Genomic DNA, 19,198 nt, shown 5'->3' with positions numbered 1-19,198 from the left:
CGCCGGCAATCGAAACGGACTTCTGGAATACCGGCCCAGCGTGCTACCGTTACACCACGGAGGCACGCTAGGGAAGTGGTAGAAATACCTTATAGTATTTCCTTTTAAAGACTTGAAAGTTTTGATTTTGCGATATTTGCATTTATGGTAATAGTGTATATTATGATGTCTGTGCAAAATAAAATTAGGTAAGATAAAATACGAATTTTAATTTGCAATAGCGCTTCAACTCTTGTTTTTACTTTGTTTATTGATCATTTCCAACCTAAAAATAGCAACTGTTTCAATACATCATCCTAAACTGCTCTATTTCAAAATTAATTCTTCTCTTATTATTCTTACACAACACTAATGACGTAGGCACCTTACAAGATACGTCAGCTGATAATAATTATAAGTTTTATGAACTGAAACTTTATGCAATCTACTAATCGAAATGAAACTGAATCAATCTCTCTAGATCTTCGTAGAATCATATAAGTATATCTTTCTCTCTTCTCTCTTCTACTGATTTGCTATCTGTTGTTGCTCATTCTTTCTCCAGGTACAAAAAATACAAAAGATAACAGCATACTACTCAAGAGCTGGCTCTCGGATTGCGTCCTTGTAAATGTATCGATGAAAAGAAATTTTGTCAGGAAATAAAATGTAAATGTATAACACGATTGCTGCTATCATCTTTACACAGCTTAATTCTCACCATATAAATATATGCATAGTTACAACTATATCTATATATAAACTTAAAGCATCTAAATTAATTAGTAAATTGGAGTAAAAGCAAGGCGATTCATCTATATAATAAACTATATAATATAATAATTTCAATCGTGTATAAGAGGTTTAACATGATATCGATATCAAAGCTATAGCGCAGGACGTGTTTAAAAAAGTTTTTAGTTTGAATATTTTAATTGGATTTTTAACCTATTTTTATATTTCTCTTTCTCTCTCTCTCTATATATATATAATAAATTTGAGTTATTATTGAAATAAGATGACTTAATAGAAGTAAGTTGCAACGGATTGGCGTTGGAGAGGACTGCGTCATAACTTGAAAACTTTGTTACGTCGTGAGAACGATGAAGGCAAAAAAAAAAAAAAAAAACCTGCAGACACGGCCTAAATTTTACGAATTATTTCATTTCCTGGATAATAATGCACATCATCACTGTGGGTGCGCTATGCACCCCACAATTTTATACAGCTTACATCTTCTTAAAGGATGAAAATTGGAAAAGTAAACTTTGCATGGATAGCGGCAAGGAGACACAAGCGTCTGAAAGCAGAAGAAAAAAAGACAGAAGAGAGAGAGTTGCGACGCAATTGAGCTTTTTATACCGAATTCCATTTGAGATCACATGACAGTTTAATGTATAGGTGTTGGGTTCAGATTTCATCGGTAAGAGTGCGCAATACATATTAAATACCGAATCTTTTTCGTTTAGTTACATAAGTGTTCTCTGTTATTTTTAGAATGAAGACAGGAATTAAAGGGCTATTAATTTATTATTTGAAAGCTAGATTTTTTAAATAATTATTTTGGTCAAAATTTTGGGATTTGTATTTTTTAAATTATTTGTAATAATATTTTAATATAATTATATTTTTTAAATTATTTAATTATTATAATTTGTTCTTTTCTAAATTTTCCTCTTGTATCTCGATTTCTGATTCCATTCGTCTGTTTGAAGTCTGTTTTGAAAACTTATCTACTGTAGATGCTTATTCAGATTTTCTCATTAAGATTTGTTTTAGCTCAAAGTTGGAATAACAAGAAAACATTCCATGTAGTTATGGAGAAAGAAATAAAGCGCACTTTCCTAACAGAAAATATAAAGAAAGAAAAAAAATATATAATTCGATTTGATGTTGCTTTTGTGCACAAAATAATTAAAGGTACTGTAATACAAAATCACAATGAAACTGGATATAATTTTTTTTTCTAAGTTTCAAGTTCTCTGAAGTTGCATACTGACGATTACCAACTATAAATTTCTTCAGTTCGCTAAACACTTTTGCTAAACACTTGGATGCAGAAAGCCTTTTCATTACATATGGTTCCATTTATTCATGTAAGGTTTATAATTCTCCCTCGGTAGTTGAAATAATACATCATCCTAAACTAGACAGGAATTAAAGGGCTATTAATTTATTATTTGAAAGCTAGATTTTTTAAATAATTATTTTGGTCAAAATTTCGGGATTTGTATTTTTTAAATTATTTCTTTATATTTGCTAATGCTTTAGCGCTTTCTCTCTAAAAACCTTTCTCTCTGACCCAGCCCTTTTCTTCTTAAAGGGGGAATATGTAAAATATAAAATTTTATTATAATGTTAACGCAGTTTTATTACATATGTATGGATGTATGGATAGATAAACAACTTCATAGAAGAGCATTATTACATTTTATTGCTTGCTGAGAAATTGGAAACATTCACAAAATTACACGTTGGATATAATATAATTAATTTTATTTTAATTTCGTTAATTATATATGTTATTACAAATATAAAATAAAGCTCTAAAGTTATTAAGAATTGCGTTTATTTTGTTTAAAACCTCTAAAGTTATTAATCAGTAATAGACAGATAAAAATTTCAAAGGTAAATTAAAGATACTTTCCTTTGGTGTATAAAAAACTGTACAATCCACTATCATTTCACAAGAGGATAAATGGTAGATACATTAAATCTTAATTCGCCCCATTAAAAGTTGGCAAAGATCCATAACCATTCCATATTCTTTCCGTTATCTCCTATTCGTCATTTTATGAGGCATAACAAATCCTTGAATTTAATTTTGCCAGGACAGGATTTTTATAAGTTAATATTTTATGATTTTAACATACACTACCTGCAGAACGTAAAATGACACAAACATCATACGAGGTTTGAGAGTCAAAGAGAAATTTGTACATGCAAACTATAATAGTATTATTAATGGAAAATAATAGTAATAAATAAAGAAAACTTTTATGAAAAAATTTAACTTTAGCAAATTTATTTAAAATAAATAGCTAATATGAAATTCATTATTAAATAAATGCATGCTTATTCTGAAAAAGTATTTGTGGCTAATCGTTGTATGAGTCATGATGGTAGCCAAAGTTTAGTGACATACGTGCAACAGACTGAAAATTCTAAGAAGATTCGCTGATGTTATTCTGTGAGATATTTCCTTCGCCTCAAAGGAAGATAGAAAGGTAAGAGTAATACTATTACTGAAATGCTGCGTACATCAAAAGAACTACAATGAACTAAAACTTGCATCTTAAAATTTGTTCTTTTCTAAATTTTCCTCTTGTATCTCGATTTCTGATTCCATTCGTCTGTTTGAAGTCTGTTTTGAAAACTTATCTACTGTAGATGCTTATTCAGATTTTCTCATTAAGATTTGTTTTAGCTCAAAGTTGGAATAACAAGAAAACATTCCATGTAGTTATGGAGAAAGAAATAAAGCGCACTTTCCTAACAGAAAATATAAAGAAAGAAAAAAAAAATATAATTCGATTTGATGTTGCTTTTGTGCACAAAATAATTAAAGGTACTGTAATACAAAATCACAATGAAACTGGATATAGTTTTTTTTCTAAGTTTCAAGTTCTCTGAAGTTGCATACTGACGATTACCAACTATAAGTTTCTTCAGTTCGCTAAACACTTGGATGCAGAAAGCCTTTTCATTACATATGGTTCCATTTATTCATGTAAGGTTTATAATTCTCCCTCGGTAGTTGAAATAATTCAGTTAACAAATACAGTGATAAGCAGCATAATTATATCAAAGTATTCGTCTAGATATGTATAAATATTTTATTAGTAAACAGCAATCACTTTCCTCATTCGTAAAGGCATCTGCGATAAATGCTTTTTCAAATCTTTCAATACTCATGTTTGGCGCATTATAATCATTTTTGGTTTTGCGCCAATAATCTTACTCTCACTCATTCACTAACAAATCTTTTAATAACTTCAAACAGTAAATTATAAAAACAATTTATTCCTTTTCGTACTCGGGATAGGGTTTTTTCGCGCTTTTTCCTTCCTTCTTCATGACTATGTAGACAAATTTAGCAAAAAAATTAGTAATCCTAACTGCTGTAAATACTATTTTGAATAATAACAATAATAATGGAACCTCTGATTTCTGAGATAACAAATGGTAAATCGTAATTACAAATTATAGTAAAACTAAACGAATTAAGATAATTAAATTCCGGAAATAAAAAGACATATTATACGTTAAGAAAATTAAGGTTTTTAAAAGCTTAGTTGATAGAGCGAATAGACTAAATCAGGGCTGAATTTCAAGTATATCTTTTTATAAATATATATAAAATATGTGTTTTATTCTTGAGAATAAGAGTAATATTTACCAACATTTAAAATATAAAGAAGAAAATGTTTCTTTTGTGACATATCATGTATATGCTTTTTTGCTGTAACAAACTGTACATATACTGTATATCGTAATTCCCGAGGTTACGATTATTCCTTTTTTAAGCCTTTTATTTCTATCTGACCCCGTACATTAAAAGTTAGCCCCCCCACCAATCCTTTTACACATTTTTTATATTATTGTACAAAATATACTGTACGCTATAAAAATAAGTGTATTATTTAAATTTTTCATTTATTTACACATAACGTGCTAAGTACGTTTTCAAAAATAAATAAAGCCTCATATGATAAGTCCCCTCCCTTGAGTAAAAATAAATTTCGTATTTTGATGAATTTTATTAATTTGTGACGATTTATTTATTTATTTACTTTGTTTAATAGTTAATTTTTATGTAAAGCTACATTCCTTTTACTCTTCTTTTCACCTATACTTTCCTGCCAGCATGTTAATGAGCGGGTATTCAAATTAAGGAAGAAAGAAATGCTGCTTTAAGCGAAAGCTTCGGAAGTTGAATGTGTAGTGTGTATGTCTGCTTGTAGGTCCCGTTATTACTTTGACTCACTTGCGATTTGATATTGGAGCATTGAATACTTCTAGCCAGTAATCTTGTTCCGCCGGCTTTTAAGAATCAGAGCCTTCCTGCGCGATTAATTTATCCTGTGAACCGTTAGACTACTTTAATTACGTTTTACTATAAGTTCAACATTTCTTGTTTAAGTTATGCCAGAAATGTTGGATTATGCAAATCCAGTGGGGTGGTCTGTGAACACTTTGAGTAAAGGGTCATTTACGTCCTTCTTCTGACTTGTCTGTCTACTGTCAAGACCCGAGGCTAATTCCTCTACAGTCTTTCTATAACTCGTTCGTTTAAGTTGCTTAAACGTTCGTTAAGTTGCTTAAACAACGTCGTAAGTTTAAGTTGCAAAGAATACGAGACTCAAATATAAAGTTCAAATATAAAACTTATGTAGACTTAAAAATGTAAATTTCTATCATCAGTACCTATAAGACTTATTACTTATTCAACAAAACTTGCACGTATGCTGTATGCAGCCCATGTCCACGACTTCTTACGAAGATAGTTTTATTGTAGACTCACAAGAAATGTATCATAGCACGAGAGCAAAATCGTTTACCAACGGGATACTTAGCACAGAATTTAAGTTTGAGGTTCAAGAAACATTACAGTTTTAGAGGACAAAACATCTTCACTGTACCGAGAATCATAAAATTAAGATAGTAAAAATGAAATGCCATTTCTGGGGAATCATAAATGAATAGTTCCAGCACCTCAAAATCACTCTTACAAAAATGACTACTGAACTTTCTTAATGGCAAGAATAGCCATCAGCGTTGATCACAGGATAGCTGGACTGAAGGATGATGAAATAATTCGCAGGAATTTCCAGGCAGGTATCTCAGAAATTTCACAAAATTTAGGTATCGTAGCATTGTGGTGCTTATCTATCGTGAGGTGCACCACAATTTTGCAAATTGTATTCACAATGGGTTCATCTTTCATTCCTCGTTCGAATGCAAAGGTGTAAGCTTTTTGACGTCTACAGACTTCCTTTAGCTTTACCTTGTGAGAAACCAGGAGTTTCTTACGCCACAACATTACGAGCGCTGAGAAATAGGTGCATTATTTCAAGCCACGAAGGAAGAAAATGTATATAGTTTAAAAGCCAAGTTGTGCTATCAATAGCAAATTCCGCAAAGGACACCGACGTTATGCTAAACTTAAGAACCGATGCCAGTTTTTGCTCTCAAGCGTTAATATATTGGCTGAAATTCGAACAGATAAGAAAAGAAAAGTTGAGTGGAGATGCTGTTCTCATTCACTGCAATATGACTTTATGAAAAGCTTCAAAATGTTCGCAGACTTCTCTCATCACGGAATCGAACATTTAGATAAACATTTGGTTAAGTACACATAAGTTGTTTAAGAGTGACTAAGTGATTATGTCCAGAGGGTTGTATCATCGTTATACTGTGTTATGCGCTCTTTAATAATATTTTATTGATATACCATAACACAGCATAGTTGAATTTTGAATGTTTTCGTGTACAGTCGTTGGTAATTGCATTTCAATCAGCAGCTGATATCGTTAGTCTCATTTATTTACAGTTTCATTAATTTGCATGCACAAACGTGTATTCGGAATCTAAATCTTAATATAATTATAAATTAAAAACGTAAATGATAATACTCAGAGTTATAAAGATTTTTAGCTGATGTAATAAACTTACAAATTTCTGCTTCAAATATTCCAAGCCCACCAGCGGCCGAGCAGTAAAGTCGCTGAACACTAGTAGTTCGGTCCGAGGTACGAATCCCGCAAACGGGCTGGTTGCATGGGCGTTTTCATGGTTTTTCTCAAGTGTAACGTGTATACGAGCCAGTTTTCCTTAGAACGTCCTCCACAAAGGCATCCCTTCCCTTAGGCAGATGGCCCTCGAGGCTTTGCCATAATCACATACACACACAAATATTCCAAATTCAAATTTAATTTATAAATACCATTAACAAGGATCTGCCTAAATAAAACCTCAATAATTTTAACATAAAACCTATTTTTAGGTAGTAACAATACAATATTATAAGCATAAATTATAATTTGCGTTACTGAGCTTACAGATAATATTATATTGAAGAATACAAGCTGTATAGTATATTACATTTCACATCATAGCTAGTACCAAATACTGAGTTTTATGTTTCAAAAGGACAGTTGTCATTTAGAGGTGGATAAAGTTTAATAAATCACAGTAATTAACTGTTCTTTATATATTCATTTAAATTTTAATTTTAAAAGCAAGATGAATTAAAAAAATTGTTACAAAGAAAAAAAAAGTACTTTGTATCATTTGTCAAGAAAAATGAAAATGTAATAAAAATCTTTCCTAAATCTAAATAACAATTAACATTTCCTATAATTCATTCTGCTTGCCGAATATGCTTTCCTGATATTCTCTTAAGTCAAAACCCCGGCTGAAATTGATATAAATATTTATGAAGTTTTATGGAAGAGAAACGTAACTACAAAAATTTTAAATTTATACTCTTTTTCGATTCATATGGAAATGCGTAATTACCATTTGATTCAACTCCGAATAACAATCAAAGTCTAGTAATTATAAATTTTTAAGAAATGCATCTTTAACAATTAAGTAAGTGAACTTTCATAAATGTGAGTAAAAAGTGTATTTAAAATTAATTTTATGCTGCTAAAAAACTTTTATTTCTGCAAACAACACGTCTAAATGTTAAGAGTTATAAGCATATGTCAATTTGATTTGACGCTCGCAATATTTTAGCAAATCTACTTAATCTTAGAACAATAATTTACCATACCAATGCCAATAAGTGTATAGTTGTTCCGAAAAATGTAATAAAAAGTAGGGAAAGGGTGTTTTGAATGAGTAAAATAATATAATAATGAAGTTGTACAAAATAAATACATACAAAATTGTTAATAATTGGTTAATTATATATATATATATATATATGTGTGTGTGTGTGTGTGTGCCTAATGTGATATTAATAAAGCATTCTTCTTGGTTGTTGCCTGATGTTTTGCATTTTTTATCTGACAAAAAATGCCTAAGTGATTTACTAGATTGATTTCTTGCGACATAAGTTACGGAAATCTCCATCTACTGGGTGTTCTATTAAATAAGTGTGTTTTTGACTAGGGTTGCATACAGTGCTCCACCTTCACCCGCTTCCTCAGTGGGCATCATAAGAACTCTGACATTTTTAAGGTTTCTAAGTGATTTGAAGTTTGCACCAAGTGTTGTTCTGAGCAAGCTTTCTCTGATCACATTATAGCTTCTCCTGCACAGGATCGTACTGACAATCTATTGTTGGTTCTGCATTTCTTTAGGTGGACCAACGCGGTGGATCTGATTTAGTCCTGATAGTCTTCGGGAATGAACAACAACAACAACACAGTGTTCATGCGGTGTCCTGTTACTTGTAAAATAATCTCCAATAATTCACTGTTTCTATTTTCAAATAATTCTCACACCAGTATATAGGCTTAACTGCACAGTTTCTCATTGCTCTTAGTAAGATCCTCCGAAAAATGTTTCGTGAAGTTGTTTTGCTTTTTTTTTTTTTTTAAGGTTAGGCTGCAGATCATAAACCACACATCTTTTTCGAGACAATTTTAGTTCTTGAAATTGGATAACAATGCCCAGTATACTCTCATTTAAACATAATTTTGTTATATTGCTCTTGAACTGAATTTTATCGTTTAAGTGGGCTCATACACCTGAAACCCCTCATGATCTTCAAATATGGGATTGTTGCAAGAATTGCGATATTTTATTTTATTACTTCCAACCTTTTAAAACTGACTACATAATATACGTAGTTGCTTTGGAAACTAATAACCAGAGAGTTTGTGTTGCCACAAATATTTTTGTAATTTAATCCTCGTGACAAAATATTTCGCCATGTTTCCACCTTGCGCGCATGATATTTTAAAAATAGCTAATGGTACATACTTGAAATTCAATGGAATTCTTTATATGGGCACTATTTTCTAACTGAACCAAAAAACTGATAAATGTTTTAATATTGAAAAATTTTATGGACGAAAGCATTGCAAATTTGTTTACTAAAATACATTTTATAAACTCAACTCCAAATAAAATAAAAATTTAACATGAAATTTTTAGAATTTTAGGTTCACAGTAGTTTCCAAATGTTATAAAAGCTATATATTAAATATGGAATTAAATTATGCAATAGAATATTTTAAACTGTGCGCGCAAGGTGGAAACATGACGAAAAATATTGTCACGAAGCGGATTAAATTATAAAAATATTTGTTGCAACACAAACTTTCTGATGGCTATTTCAGAAAGCAGATATATTATGTAGTCAGCTGTAAAAAGTTGGAAGTAATTGCTTTTAAAATAAATAAGTTATCCCAATTCTTGCAGCAGTCACATATTCGAAGATCTTATGGGTTTTAAGGTGTATGAGTCCCCTTAAGTGCGAAGAACATGATATTTAATAAATAAAGGTAACAGACAAAATGTTAAAGAAACACCCCTTTGGATTTGATTTAAAAATCTGAAGTCTTTCAGATTTCTGTGTTTCTTTAATTTATTTTACTTTTTATATAGTTTTTTTCTCTTCAACACAAAAGGGGCTCTTAGTCTCGAAATGGGATTTTATGCAGGTTAACTACAAATAAACATATAAACTCGTAAAAACGGCGTATCAATTTTCAAATTGTTGTTACCGAATATTATCAGCCTGTATTATTTTTAAAGAATATAAATAATGAAAACTCTATATGTCTATATGTTTGTTCTTCCTCACATGGTGAAAAACGACGATACCTAGAGACATCAAATTTTGAATAACGTAATCCTCCACCTGAACATGTGCAGCTGGAAGCTCGAATTTTGAATCTCGGAATGGTTCCTCATTCTTTACTTTACAGTTTGTATAACTTCAATTTTTGACTAACAAAAATTTTTATTTTGTTGACTGAATTTTTGATTAACAAACTCAACAATTTGAAAGCGAGCAGTATAAACACCGTACGCAATAAAACACTTTTATCTCCATCACGCGAGGCTATCTTTCGGAAATTCTAATGATATGCTGTTTATAAATATTTTGTGATTTGGCTGTTGAATTGAATTTTATGTGGGTAGGTGCGAAGAATGGGATATTTAATATATAAAGCGAACATAAAATATTTATTGTAAAAAACAAAAAGAAAGTTCTGTAAGCCATCTTACTAAAGAAAATGAACACTGATATGATGAATTGAGAACGAAAAAAATTAGAATATTTTACACCAACACTTAACACTGCAGCAGGAATTCTAAACATATGCTATTATGCTGCTTTTAAAATTTCTGTGATGTTGGTGTTGAATTGTATGTGACGTAAGTTCGATAATTAATAATAAAGCTAGAAAAACAAAAACAAAAAATTGTTAGCAGGAGTTAGTAGAAGAGCAGATGGGTAGAATGCGAGCTCAGGAGAAAATAAAAAACTTTAGCAAGCCCTGGGCGACCGTTAAATCTGAACTCTTCCAGATTTTACTTTATTTATTTATTTTCTCCCCTCCAAAAGAAAGCAGAATTTATGCAGATTCTGTAATGTAATTATATGTAAGTGTGAATAAGCAATAAATAAAGCTGAGTTATTCAAAAGCACTAACCTTTCGTATGATCTGTAACTACTATGAAACGAATAATAGGACTATTTCCGTTGAAGGGGACAGCCCATCGAATATGAACGCTGCGGCTCGATATATGAATAACTTCTACTTGAGTCGGATGATCTGGTGGCTCTGAAAAACAATAAGAAGTTATTGATTGCATATTCCTTCATGAAGAATGAAACATGCGCATTTTAGGATACAAATATAGAACCAAAACATTTTGTGGGCAGTAAGATACACTACTGGCCATTAAAATTGAAACGCCAGGAAGGAGTAATCTGACTAACATCAAAATCACATGAAAGTAAGAAGATGGGATATACAAATGATGAGTATTTCAGCGCATTTAGAAGACGCAGGTGGGAGAGACGACATCTGAAACACTGCATGAAAGAAACGTTGTGTAGTGTTAAGAAAAAGAAAAACAAATGTTATTCGGAAAGCTGTAAGGTTGGTGTGTCCTCAGAATATCGCGTTATTCCTCAAATAATAAGATGTGCTAACCAGCGAGTGCCGGAATTCAGCAGAGGCAGGATCGTTGCCTATCGAGAGTGTGGATTATCGTCCCGTGATATCACTCGTCACACTGGTCGACATCCAACCACTGTTGTGCGAATATGGAATCATCAGGTTGCTGAGGTTCATACTGAACAGCTTGCAGGATCTCAACGCCCTCCCTTGAATAATACCCGAGAAAACAGACATATTGTGAGGTCAGCCCTGCAACAAAAAGTTGCAACCACATAACGGACCATTAGTCAGGAAATGGGCATGTTTGCAGTAATTCCAGTATCCGCTCGTACGGAGCTTCGACGTTTGCAGCATCAAGAACTATCAGCACGGCGACGATTATTCGGCTAGCCTTGACAATGCTGCATAGAGAGAGACAAGCGCTCTGGTGCGCCGAACGCACAATGTCCTGGTGCGAACGAACGCACATAAGGAGTGGTACAATGTCGTCTTTTCAGATGAGTCCCGGTTCTGCGTGCAGTATTCTGACGGCCGTATACGTAACTGGAGGCTCCCAGGAGACTGCATGTCACCTGCTTGCATTTGATATCGGCATAGGGATATCTGCTGAGATGGTTTGGGTAGCCATTGCGTACACGACACGCACATCTTTAGTTCGAATCGAGAGTAATTTGAACGCTGATCAGTACATTTCTGAAATCTTACCTCCACTGGTTGTGCCCTATCCTCGAGGCCTGCCAAACGCCATCTTCCAACAAGATAACGCAAGACCACATGTTACACCCGTCCTGACTGAAGACCACACCAGTTCTGACTTTCCTCGATACACAGGGTATTCGCTTGCTGCGCTGGTCTGCACGGTCTCCAGATCTGTCAGCCATTGATAACATCTGGTCCAGGGTTGCTGAGAGACTGGCCACCATCTCTCTCCACCTAATACGGTTGATTAAGTGTGACACAGACTTGAAGCAGCATGAAATGAGTTGCCCGTTTCTGAGATCGAAGCCCAGTTCAAATTCCTGCCTATCTAGTTAAAGGACATTTTAGCTACCCGTCGTGGTAGATGTTTCTACTAACTTTGCACTCCTGTAAACCCCAAAACTTCTTATAAATTTAATCATTTTATCTTCATGCTGTACTGTTTGCGTACAATAAATATATTTTTTGTATTTTCTTTCCTTCATGGTGTTGTAATTTTAATGGCCAACAGTGTATTACAGTTATTGCTGATATATGTTCAAAGCGTGATGTATATTCAACAAGAGGTGGATCATTTCAGAAGATTAAAAAAGAAAAAAAAATATTTTAATAGGGTTACAGACACGTAACTGATATTTGCAGAAATTGTATTCCAATTTTCTGCAACATATGCTATTTTCCAGAAAACCAGACCTTTTAAATTTTTATTGAATGATATTTTAATATAAAAAATCTGATGTTTCGAAAACTGGCAAATCAAAAATGGACACCACTTGAATTCCTTGTACGGCCTATTAAATTATACATATTTTTTGATGTTCTGTTCTTCATTAAAATGATTTCTTTGGATTATTTTAAATTAATTAACTGATTCATCAAGGCAAGCTGAAAATGACATCAAAAATTGCAAATTTTGAAATTAAATATCCAGATCAATTTTTGCCGTACGGGAGTCAAACTTCTTGTATATTTATTTTCTCATAACGAGCATAAAACTTTCCCAAATATATAACTATAGGAGTTGCGAGACCGTATTATAAGTCAGATTTCTATATTTGTTGAAACGTAATTTTTAATTTGTCGAAACATAATTGCACATATTCTTGTCATTTAAAACATTTTTATAACTGGAAGTATATAACTACGACCAACGATTGCGAAAATAAAGGCAATGTGAGAACTTTTAAGCCGAGGAAGGGGGTACGTATATTCTTCTGTTTTATTTTTAATCCCACTTCAAATTTCCTGTGAGATAATTTCCTTTATTTTCTCTACTACTACATTAAATTATATATATATATGCGCGTGTGTACATATACGTGTCCATATATATATATATATATATATATATATATGCATCTTACGTACGTGATTTACTTACGACTTCACCTAGGAATGTACTTGTAAGTGATTAAGGAACGATCTGAACCACACGACTTCTGTTAATGACTGCACGTACGTACGTACAGACGTCACAAAAACATTCCTTTCGAATCTACTTTAAATTCCTTTTACAGTTTGTTTTGGAAAACTCAGTCCTTTATTCCGTCCTTAGGTATAGACTTCGTGCAAATGAATTCAGGAACGGTAAAAATGAATATTTCTGCTGAAATGTGAATTAACTAACGAACTTTTTCTAATTACAGTTCTTCCTTTGCCTCGTACAAAAGCGTAAAAAATGAGTACATTAAAAAAAAAAAAAAAAAAAAAAAAAAAAAAAAAAAACCCTTCGTATTAATGTAGCCTCTTATGATTAAACCGATTGGCTAAAAGACGTATAATGCAATAATTTCAGGAGAAAAAGTCTATAAAAATATTTTTCAATTTATATTACATGCGACGAAAAAGGTGAGGACCCGATACGGCACGAGAACTGCTGGATATCGATTCGGGGAAGGAGACGAAGTGTGATTGTGGAACCCAATTCGACGGAAAGGACTCGGTCCTAAATTATAGTCACCTTGGGATGGTGTGTACACTTATTTTAAACAGGCTGAACGACGTCGTGCCTCGGATCCGTAAGTCATCGAAATTTTAAGTCTTTCATTACCACAGGTTAGGCCCTTACTGTGGCCGTAGTACGCAGTGTGTATAATTGTAAATAGTATAAGACTATGGTCCTTTTTGTTTGTAAATTTGTATCTGATTTGCTTTGTGTTTAGTATTTGATAGTATTTGATTTGTTTTACGTTACATATTGCAATATTGTAATGTAATGTTTGTTATTGCCTTTTCTGTTCTAGTTGTAAGTTTGGCTTCCTGTCCAAGGATTGTATTACTCGGGACGTGCAGCCTTGGGAAGGGGACAGTGTTACGGATTTTATATTTATGTAGCTATTTTTAGTAAGCGCGAAACTTATTTGAAGAGAAAGGTACGCCGGAAAGCTATCACGCATTTATACGCTTTTGCTATCTAGAAAAATCGAGAAAATACTAGAATGTTTTCGTGCAGATTAAAAGGATTATATAAGCTGGAGGAATACATTTCAATTCAGTAGTTTACTTAGTTCTTGTCGTTGATTGTAACGAATTCGCGGTCAACGTTTTAGTAGTTTAAAATATAACTACTGTGAGATATTGCAATATTTTACGAATTATCTCTGGAAAAATTTAAGCATTTTGGATTATTTCTTGTGATAAGAATAAATTTTATTACCTTCTTATCGACTTGTGCATTCAGTCCATTACGAACCCGTACGCACTCAACAATATATATACATGTAAGATAAGAAATTGATGCTATGTTTGAATTTATGAAATAAATGTTAGGTATATTTATATAAAATAAATATTTTCATGGTATTATGTACAATACGAAAAACTCGTAAGAAAAATGTCTCAACGTTGAAATTGACTGAAATATATATTCATGCTTATTATTAATTAATAATTTAACTCTTTAGTGAACTGCGAGATACTTCATACTCTCTGGAGATCAGATATTCGTGTATTTCCTAATGTAAGTTTACTGTTTAATTAAGATATGCAATACCAGTCAAGCAAAATTAAAGAAAAAATTATTTTATAAAACTATGAAATCTAAATTATAAAAACAGATTATTAAAAATGTATGCAAAATTATTCATAAACTGTCAAAAAGCATTTGCTGTTTAATTAAATTTTGCTTTAAGGAAGTATAATTAAATTTAATTGACACGACCATAATGAAGAAAATAATTACTGTCAAGGAAAGTTTTTAAACCTAATGTGAATTGATGTTGAATGTATGTAGAAATTAATTATCAAATATTGAAAATAGCAGTAATAAAATTATTTTTAAAGAGGGAAACAAAAACGGCTACTGGAAGTTTAATCAGTTATTTCTTAAGAAATATAAAATAAATATTTCGTTCTCTATTTAAAGAATAATTAATTTTAAACTCTCATGTGGTTACTAGATAACATTATTAGTAAACGTTATCTATTTTCTATATAACATATTTATACATATAAAAATCAGATAAAATTAGCTATTTCTTTTTTATGTAATACTACATCTGTTCATTAAAAGATAAAAATATATCTGAAATTATTTCAGAAATTTTTATTGTGTTATCGTCAAAAACATGTGACTGGGAAACTTTCATTGCAAAAAGCGTAGAAACAGAGCAGAGTCATTTTCATATTCTTCATGTACCAAAAAATATTTATTTAAACATAAACTCTGTGGTTCGTTTTATTGAAATTAATGTAAATTTGCAAACTAATAGTTTTATTATTACTGAGAAGACATAAAAAAATATAAAGTTAAACGCTACTCGAGCACCATTCATTTAGGTTTTTTATGAAACCTTACGCTTTTTTCTGTATTTTCTTCCCTTTGTACACCTGAATTTGAGATTCCGATTTGAGGAAAGATAAATTTTTATTTTTATTACATCAATGAAACTAATGCTAAATAAAGTAATTAGTTTTCTACAATACAATGATATCCCTACTACTTAAACTGCGTAATTACTCTGTTTTTTTAAATCAATAACATTTAAATACAATAGACCTCGCTAATAACGAGCGTGAAGGGACCGCGATATTTGCTCTTCTGTTTTTACGAGTGCTCGTAAAAACAAGTTCGCGGGGAAAACAATTATAAAAATTCATACATACTTACTATATTATCTTTATTTTTTATTTCTCTACAATACAAAAGTAGTTGGTTAATTTGCTTTGAACTGCCTTATTGTCTCTTTGTGTTATTCTTCTCTGGAAAAGAGTCATGACCCGAAAAACATTGTCATTTGCATCCGTGACTTCGAAAAACGTTTGATGTTTGTATAAACATTAGGATTATTTGGAAGCAGGCAAGATGAAAAACGAGCAACGCCTTCGCCGGGAACTGAACGGAGGACCTCTGGAATACGCGCCCAGCGTTCAGACCACCACACCACGAATTCATGTCAAGAAGGCGGAAGAAACGCCTTATATACTCCCCCTTTTAAAGGGCGACTGAGGTTTTAAGGAACCCAATTCCCAATTCCTTGGCATGGAGAATCATTATCCACCACCCTTTTTAGTTCGGGCTGCAGTCTAGAGACATAAGGTTAATTGGAAGCAGGAGTGATGAAAAATGAGCAACGCTGTCTCCGAGAATCGAACCACGGACTTGTGGAATACGCGCCCAGCGTGCAAACCGCCACACCACGAAGGCATGCTAAGAAGGCGGGAGAAATACCTTATTAGAGCATCTTCTCTCAGTTGTTGTTGTTAACTGCACAGTGTGATTTGGAGTACAATTTCCGGTTTAGCTTCGCTTTGCATTCCTTTGTCTTTAACGTTATTAGTAGTTTGAAGTATAACTACTGATTGTACTTTGTGATAATTTGAACACCTGTACGAGTATTTCTGTGGAAAGTTCCAGAATCTGACATGGTTCTCTTAAGAAAAATAAATTTTATCTCACTATCAACCGACCTATGTGCATTCAATCTATTACGAATCCGTACGCACGCAATAATATCATAATTTTTATTTATGCGTATCTGCGTATAATTATTAATTTGTATTACAGCAAGCGTATTACTCAGGCATACAGGAGTCTTTAGGAAACATACATTTATCCCATCAATGCCATGCAAATAACAGTTATCGCGAGGAAGTTAATTTGGTGGAATTTTCGGCACTCCCTAATAACAATTTCGATTCAAAATATGAAGAGATAGGATTATATATCTCTTTGATATGAATATGTGCATAAAATCCATTTTTAAAACTCAGATGGGTTAAAAAAATCATATTTATTATTTTTCATAAATAATACGTCTTTACTTCATGACAATGACTGCTTTAAAATACAAAAATGCGGAAGCGAGAAGTATGGTTTAGAAAATTTAATATTTATTTGCAGTTCAAAATTCTGGCAAAAATAAAAGCATCCGACATAACACATATGGAATAAGGACTATCAACAAAGAATAGAAAAAGAAGCAAACAGTTGCATTGTGTTGAATGAACAATTCGCATATCAGTTGCAATATATTCCTTCACTCTGAATTCCTCATCTAATCGAAAACCCTCAAAAATGTTGTTTCCTATTGGAGCCGTTTGTTGTAAGCCTCAGGGAGGAAAGAATCCAGATATAGACCGACGGATGTGAATGCTGAATACGGATAAACTTATGATCTACGGTGCATGTTCTTTGTTTGTCCGTCCCCCAGGGTCTGCCTTGACATGGATGAAGAGGCTCCTAACAAGGCAGTGCGAAATTAGAATGTCGCAAGAACAATGCCATACACAAAGGTTTCTTTCTGATGTCGAATGTCATCGGGGACCGTCTGCAAAGTGAATTAAAAGAAGAGTTATTGAAATGATACCTTTTTTTTTCATACACTAGTGTGTACTAGGAATAATTTTTTTAGGATAAATAATACTAAATCTCATTTTATTAGAGATTCAGACAGAATTAAAGAAGCTTAGAACTACTACAAAACACGTTTTTGCTATTCTTTGTTATGCTGCGTATAATTCACAAAAGCAACTGAAAAGAAAAGCAATGAATAGCACAATTTGCTTTACAAATGCAAATCCATAGGTTGGCAAAAGATTTCATCAAATTCGCTTTTAATTGTAGGCTATATTCAACACGAATACACTTCAGTACGTTTTCACTGGTACAAAGCACATTCAGAAGATTTTTTTTTTTTTTTTTTTTTTTTTTTTTTACATTCCCAGTGAATGTTTTGTATGAAGATTAAGCTTGAAATAAGAACGATTCCATAACTCTGGGTACAGTTGGTTTTGCACAATGCGAGAAACATACATACGTTCATGTTGATTCTTCTTTATTTAAATATAATACAGGGCGATAATATTTGGAGGTAACAATTTGAAAAGTGATTCGGTCATTTATAATAAGTCGACTTAAAACACCGTTTTGAGACTAATAGTCCTTCTCGGCTAAGGCCCATTTGGGGGAAAAAGGGGGAATTTTAAAGAGTAAAATATAAAGGTTATAAGTTTCGGTTATAAAATTTTAGTTCTATAAATATTAAACAAGGTTTTTATAAAATAATTTTATAGTTCAATTTCTCTTTTACTTTAGAGATGGAGGTTAATTTATTATCGACTTCATGGTCATATCCGATATTCTTATTCGTTAACTAATGTAGCTAAGTGTTATAATTTCATCAGTGCGTTTATACTATTTCGTATTTCTATTATTTATCCTATTTTCATCAGTGCGTTTTATTAGTGTGTTTTAAAGCTAAAACTGAACAGCATCAATAAGATGTAATGTAAGATATAGAGGTGGATGCTGGAAATTACCATCATAAAACATTCTGATGATACAATACCATCTTGAAGATAAGAAGACAAGGATATCGTGAGAAATTTTAAATAACTTGTTGAGTATAAAAGATAAAAATAACTTTTGAATCGTTTGTTAAAAATAATTAATTTTGAATAATTAGAGCATTATTTAAAACAACAGGCTTTACGCTGAAAGTATGAAGCAGGAAGTAAACTATTTTGATTAAATATGAAGCATGAAGTCAATTAGCATGATTTTAGTCCGTTAAACAGCAAAATATTTCACAGGAATTCATTTAAAAATTTGCTTTCAACTGCAACATATTTCCTGCTGGGAAACTTATTACTTCGACAGAATACTAAATGACATCATAAGGTTTAAATAGAAAAATTATTGTTTTACTGGTAAAACTAAATTTGTATTATACTTTAAACTAATTGTCTGAGAAAATAAATAAACCGATTATAATATCGCTACTTATGTAAAACTTTCGAAAACTACTGAGAATAAAACGCTTCTAATAAATAAATCATGATAATCAATGATCATACCATACTGTAAACCAAAATAAGGTGCAAAACAACTACGCATTTTTGTAAGAACCACAGAGTTAAATGTTTAATTTTGTTCTCAATTTCATCTTGATAAATAAACAGAATTATAAATTAAGAAACGAAAGCTT

General features: G+C 32.0%; 1 protein-coding gene across 1 annotated transcript in view; it reads right to left on the bottom strand.

Moving 5' to 3' along the window:
- LOC118181428 (cell adhesion molecule Dscam1-like) overlaps nucleotides 1–19,198 on the bottom strand; it is a 666,362-nt gene that overhangs the window by 44,030 nt on the left and 603,134 nt on the right. Inside the window, exon 14 of the mRNA XM_085823330.1 lies at nucleotides 10,599–10,730. Coding sequence (XP_085679456.1) covers nucleotides 10,599–10,730 — 132 coding nt within the window. The remainder of the gene's footprint in view (nucleotides 1–10,598; nucleotides 10,731–19,198) is intronic.

The sequence above is a fragment of the Stegodyphus dumicola genome, chromosome 9 (assembly GCF_044657685.1).
Source record: "Stegodyphus dumicola isolate Sdum_Otavi_A_Nest chromosome 9, ASM4465768v1".
NCBI classification, from domain to species: Eukaryota; Metazoa; Arthropoda; class Arachnida; order Araneae; family Eresidae; genus Stegodyphus; species Stegodyphus dumicola.
Note: the sequence above shows the minus strand (reverse complement) of the source record. Positions and strands in the feature narration are given on the sequence as shown.